This window comes from Scyliorhinus torazame, chromosome 10 (genome assembly GCF_047496885.1).
Source record: "Scyliorhinus torazame isolate Kashiwa2021f chromosome 10, sScyTor2.1, whole genome shotgun sequence".
In the NCBI taxonomy this organism is placed as follows: Eukaryota; Metazoa; Chordata; class Chondrichthyes; order Carcharhiniformes; family Scyliorhinidae; genus Scyliorhinus; species Scyliorhinus torazame.
The window spans coordinates 172,542,397-172,549,144 of NC_092716.1; the positions used below are offsets into that span (position 1 = coordinate 172,542,397).

General features: G+C 41.8%; 1 protein-coding gene across 3 annotated transcripts in view; it reads left to right on the forward strand.

Moving 5' to 3' along the window:
- Positions 1-5,652, forward strand: part of ptprja (protein tyrosine phosphatase receptor type Ja) — a 283,707-nt gene extending 278,055 nt beyond the window's left edge. For all 3 annotated transcript variants that reach the window (XM_072518944.1, XM_072518945.1, XM_072518946.1), the window contains one exon: positions 2,148-5,652. In XM_072518944.1, coding sequence (XP_072375045.1) covers positions 2,148-2,291 — 144 coding nt within the window. In that variant the 3' untranslated portion in view covers positions 2,292-5,652. The remainder of the gene's footprint in view (positions 1-2,147) is intronic.
- Positions 5,653-6,748: the final 1,096 nt, after the last annotated feature.

Below are 6,748 nucleotides of genomic sequence, written 5' to 3' on the forward strand. Positions count from 1 at the left end.
TCCCAAAAAAGTTCTAAATTAAGTTTAGGGCAGCTTTTTCAGGGAGTTTCCCGCTGCCAGTGAGTTCTCCACCACTATTCAATGACACTTAGTCGCTTTTTGGGGCACTGGGGAGTTTCTCACCAGTTTAGCCCACACTTAGAATTTTTTTCGGCACTGGGGAGCGGAACTCAAAAGATTGCATTGCCATTTTGAAATGGTGCCCCAATCTCTAAGTGACCTTGTGGGTCCCCCACACATGCACAATGACACCCCACGTGAGGACACCCTGCTATGGAGTTCCTGGGAATCACCCCCTCCCTTCCAGGATCCCCACCCATCACCCCTTCAACCCGCCTTTCATGGGCATTCAAGCAGTGCACCACACCAGTGTCACCCGGGCACCTTGGCAGAGTGGCAGTACCAGGGTGAGGGTCAGGGAGCCACCCTGCACTTACCCTGACCATCCTAGGGTCTCCGACGGCCTAGGAGGCCTGGGTGCCGTTCTGCCTGGTCCACGTTTGTGTGGACCAGTGCTGAACAGTGCCCGGCTGCAGCCTTGCTGAGTAGGCCGGTGGATTCCGCGTTGCCGATGAGTACCGGGTAAGTTCAGCTAAGCGGGTTTAAAACCGACTTCGGCGCGCGCCCTTTGGTCACGCCCCTTGTGGGCGGAATTCGGACTCCGATGCCTCGCGGGACTTGGGTGAATCCCGCAAGGCGCAAAGACTGTCGGGAAGTTCGTGAGAGAGCTTTCCCGGCATTCACCAGCCACACTGCACTCGAGGGAGAGCGCAATACGGCTAGTGGATATCGCCCAAAGTTTATGTCTTTAACCAAGCTTTTAGTCACCCATCCTAATATATCATCCTTTGGCTAATAAAGATGTTTTTGTTTGATAAAGCTCTTTTAAAGCATCTTGGGGCAATAATCACAAAACATACATTTATGTAGCACCTTTAATGTAGTAAAAAGTCCCAAGGCGCTTCACAGAAGAGTTATTAAACAGAAATTTGACACAAAGGTACATTGGATATTGGAGTGGATGACCAAACGTTTGGTCAATGAGGGAGGGTTCAAGGAGGAAATAACGTGGAAATGTTTAGGGAGTGAATTTCACTACTTTGGCCTTGAAACAGGCACACTGTTGCTCCTAGTGATGCAATTTAAAATCAGAAATGTTTAAACTTGAATTGGAGGGGCACAAGACCCTGGCCAGGAGGAGATTACAGAGATAGGGAGTGTTGAGGTCATGGTGGGAGTTGAAAACTAGGATGATCATTTTAAAATTGGGGCATTGCTTTGGAACCATTGCTTTGGAGCCAATGTAAATTGGACAGCACAAGGGTGATAGGTGAATGGGACTTGCTACAGGTTAGGACAGGCAGCAAAGTTTCAAGGGATTCAAGTAAATCACAAATGCAAAGGGAACTGTTGATGCACTCAAATAGAAATTTCACTCTTCTTCAGTGCAGAATTACAGTTTATCCAGAAGCTAATGTACTTGAATGTATCTGATTTTTCCACTTTAAAGGTGCTGGTCAGTTCAATGGTCACTTATGTTTACAAAACAATGCTCTCATCAATCACTGTATTAAACAAACATATATAAGTTATCATACCGAATTTCATTATGACACGTGAATGGAGCTGGCAATTCTGGACAAGTGGGTGATGGCTCAAGACCTAACTCTAAAACCGTGCCAATCAGAATGGCACAGAAAATATGCCCATAGTCTCGCTGCGAGGAAGGTCATTTGTACTTCAGTGTTACTTTGCAAAGATGGGTAACTATCACTCTTTGCTAATCATGCATATCACCCATGTCTCAGAGACCCATTGGGAATGAGTGATGGCACTGTCAGTCTCATTGTTGGAAGGTGGGTGGGTGCCTTGATTCATCTCGCTAATGGAGATCGGGTGTTAATGATGTTGATCTTACAGCGGAGGATGGATTACTACCACTGATGCGTGTTTTGTGAGATGAATTGGTTAACACTGTTGGTCTCATTGTGTGAGTGAACAGAGTTGGGTTCTCGGTCTTACTGAGTGGTGGAGATGGCAGGGTATTGGGCACAGCAGGCCTTTCTGGAAACATTAATCTGAAGGTCACTGTGTACACCAAGCTGTCCTGGTACCTCTCATTACAAATTTCTCTTTTGTCTCCCCAGTCGCAGTATGTCTTCTTGAACCAGTGTGCTATGGAGTACATCAGAGCAAACAAACCGCAAACCGATACAATCTACCAAAACACATCTTCACTCATCTACGAGAATACGTCTGCCATCCATGCAGCCAATGGCCACGTATTTTAATGGGAATGGCCTCGGAGCCTCCTTTTTAAATTCAACTGCACCCTTCACTAATTTTATTTGTAAATTATAAATGTTTATTTTTAAGAGGAATATATATTCATTCAGTCAGACATGTTTAGAATTTCTGTCGTTTTAATGCTGATTTGCTATTTTTTTTCAAAACATAAAACTACTGTGGAACAATGGTTGGGAAATGCCAAGAAACTGTAGGCAATCTTTGCAAAGCCTTCCAAAGCTTTCAGGAATACTTTGAAACATTTGAAAATCTTCCACATAATTCATTCCGAATAGTGTCCCATTTCATGATTGTTGTACTGACATCTGATGCATGGGTTCTCTCTGTGCTTTCACTTTAAATGCAACCTCCTTGAATATTATTGGTTGGTGTGTGAAATGGAGATTGTCTTTGACAGAAATATCTCAAAGGTATTCAACCTTCCTATCCTTCAGGCAGCTATATAAACTTAAACCATTGAGGCACAAACTCTCAGGCTTCATTTGAATAAAGCACTGCAGAAATGCAAACCCTTAAAAATATCACCAAGCTGCGAGAGCTGTTTCCGGATGTTGATCCCTTAAGTGTTTTCATCAAACCTGATGACATTAAAGCCACATTTTATGGTGAACGCTTTATTCAAATCAAGCCCACAGATGAAAAAGGAGTGCTTCCTTCAAAAAAGTCCAGTATCATAGCGATAGTGAAGTGGGAAACTATTTTCTGAACGTTATGCTCGTTATCAGCATTAATCGGTTCACTCAACATACTCTATGTGGTAAAATTATTTCATTCTGCTGTTTTGGGGTTTTGTGGTGAATTAATATTCAGCAATCCATACAGCACTGGAATTAATATACAATCAACCTGCAAGTTATTCACCAATCCAAACACAGGTGTTTCTCAGCTTAAATGAACTATTCCTTACTAGGCCAGTATTTATTCACAGATGTTCTCAGCCTTGCATCATAGCTGACGGACAAAACAGCAGCAGGAAGCAGATTAGACAGCAGTGAATTGATCCTATGCAGATTTGAACCTACTGAATGACTGGCTGAATGTAAAGCTGCTTCTTGATTAAGATGTCTACAAAACATTGCATCAGAACTGCATGTTTGTTTTGTTTTGAAAATTTAACATTTTCATTCCTTTCAACACTGATAGGTATTTGAATCAAGCTTTTGAAGAATCTGTCTCTGAATGGTCTGTCTCAGTGATTGCTGAAGGGTAGTTGGATCACTGGATTTATTACCAAGGGGGTAATGAAAGATCTCTGAGTGGCAAGGCGAGGTCTCTGTTTTATCTAAGCAGTAGTGTGAACCTGTATGAGCCAATATCTATTCCATATGTATTAGTTAAAATGTTTAAGGAGTGTAATATGTAAATTTTGATTTAATCTTAAACTTGCAAAGAAGAATTGATTGAAGCTCTGTGTCAGTCTATTTTACAGCCTCATTACATCATTGTCGCCTTATTTCAGAGCTTATGATTTGATCTACTTTGAATTTGGACATCTATGGAACTGCAAAGCTTTAGCCCTATGTAACTGGGATGAATAAGGGAAAAACAGCATACCACAGACAAGAATTATCGCTAGTAATGCATAGAGCATTCAAAAACATCCTTGCAGCTGGAGGATTTATTTTACATTTATTTTGTTTGTTGTGAAGAGCTTTGAATGGAAATACATTTTATTCAGGTCTTATTGGGACATTATGTCACTGGAAAATGGGGCTGACCTGTAATTATCCTGTAAGTTAGTGCTATCCCTGATTTCACTTTCGGTTTCAACCTTTAAATCAACTTCATAATTATGAGATAATTTGGTTTACTTGTAGAGGGATGATGTGAATAATGGGGAGAGATGGTGAGGTCCAACTTGATTTGATTATGTACAAGAACTACTTGCTTCCTGGACAATTCAGGCTGCCAAGCTTTCCCTCCATGTGCAAATTTAATCCAAATCGAACTGACATGGGGCTGAAATACAGATAAAATGAAGTCACTGCAACCAATTTTTAAACTGCAATTGTATAGATGTAACATGATGATACTATAGTATCACCCACTACTGTGGACACTGAGTACTTGATTATTTTAATACTACGCACTTTAGCTGGGGTGTGTGTCTGTGTGTGTGCATGCGTACTGATTCTGGTCCTCTTGATGATCCTGATGTCCGCGTGCAGCACGTGGCGCCGCGATGTGGTACTGGCAATATTAGTACTGTACTGGGCACCGTGTGTGAACTGGAATGTAGAATCTGACCAAAGGGTCACGGGTTAAGAACAATTGATCAATGTCCTACACTGGAGACATTTTGTTTTCTCTCCGGTTTGACCCTGAAGGTGCTATCTCTGGCACCGGCACCACTGGAGCAGGACACCTGGCATTTGTTTCTCCTATTTTTCACATAGCTTTACAACTTGGGAGCCTGGAGGCTCCAGCAAGGATTTGCTCTGTCCGTCCAATCAACAACATGAATTATACCCTCAGTTGTCATTTATCTGCAATTTCCTCCTCTGAACCATTGGAGGGCAGACTTTAAAGTCATAGATTCCGCCTCCAAGGGTGGAGGGATGGAAAATATACAGAGATCCCTGTTCATTGCAATGAGGTAGATCGCCTGAAAGTTGATAGAAGTGACATTGGGGTGGGGGTGAAATTGAGATGATTCAGGCTTTAAGTTTCTTTTGCAGGAGAGTAACGAAGATGATGAAAAGAAAGGAAAACTGTCTCTGTTCTTTAATAATGTTTGCATTTGCACAACACCAGCCCAAAAGACTTGCTGTTTTGTCCGAGTTAAGTGTAGAAATATCTGTCCACTGTTAGTTGACATATAAATAATTTCATTCCAGATGAAGAGGGGTAGAAATGAAAGGGGCTGTAGATTGAGCACAATGTCAATAATTCATAAGCAGCAGCACTGCGGAAACATGGTGGAAGTGAATGACACTGGGAGGGAGGAAGAAGCCATATGCAACAGCACTTTCTACCAATCATTGTACTAAATAATTTAACTTTAAACTAGAAACCAGATGTGTATATACATTAGATAATAAATTAGTAAATGCACTGGATGCTTCTTTGGGAGAAGTCCATTCATTCTATTTGTTCACTTCTATTCATTGAAAGAGACTGGTAATTTTATAAGATGTGGAATTATATTTTTCTGTAGTTCTGTATGATTTTTTACACTGTCAGTATGGTGAGGAGCTGTGCTTTAATGTGATTATCTAATAGAGCTCCTAAATCATCCATCAGTGATGCTCCATTTGAACTTTGTGTTACAATTTAATGCTGTATAAATCATATTTTCTAAGTAATGTGCAAGGATAAAAGTTACAATTAAAGATTATCTTTTTACTCTTTGGCCTCATCTTTGGAAGTAATAACCAGAATGATTGAAAGATTCTGATATGGAAATATCAGAATCATGCATGCACTTGGATTTGGGGAAACCTAAAGGGAACTTTGCCCTGAATCTAACTCTTATTGAATCTGGCATGGGAGTATTTGATGAGACTATAGAGAGAACTTTATTATCACCTGTCCTCCTCTGATATCTACATTAATGCACACTGCAGGCAGAATCACTGAATAGTAATCAGCAATGGGGTCCATCCTTGTTCAGTTTTCCATTCCGTAGCCAAGAAGTGCTGAGGGCAGATGCAAACCCTTCCAGCTAAGACCAGCTGTAGACATACAGCTATTAACTGGGCGAACTAGTCCGTCTTAGTGGTGTCAAGCAGCAATAATGGAGGGATGTGCATAGAGAATTCCAGCATGATTTGGAGGCGGAGGGGGGGACGATGATGGATGGGGTCCATAGATCCCCCACAGTGTAGAAGAAGGCCATTTGTACTGTTGAATCTGCACTGCCCCCAACGAGCACTCTACCTCGGCCCTTACCCCATAACCCTGTGCATTGGTCATGACCAATCCACCTAACCTGTCTTTGTACAGTGGGAGGAAACTGGAGCACCCGGAGGAAACCCACACAAACGTAGAGAACATGCAAACTCCACACAGTCACCCAGGAATCGAACACTGGTCCCTGGCGCTGTGAGACAGCAGTGCTCACCACTGTTTCACCATACTGCCCATGGCTGTGGTCGTGGAAGAAAGGAAGAGCACTAATTGACAATGCAAAGTGAAACCTGAGTATCCTTTTACCTAAGTTGAAGGAGAAGGCTTAAAGCGAGAGTGGAAAGAGACTACCAGTTAGAGATGGGAGTGTTGGAGAAAGAAGCATCTCTGATAGAATGGGAAATTTGATGGGATACAGTATCATTTATAATAGAGCTCTGAGACATTAGAGTGCCTTTTGTGAATTGGAACACTGGAGATTAAAGGAACTTTCACAATGCGATGGTCTAGTTGGTCTGCTGAAAAATCAAAATGTTGTTGATCTCATTTTTTAAAGAAGATAAATGTTTTAATTATAAAGCAGAAGTGGACT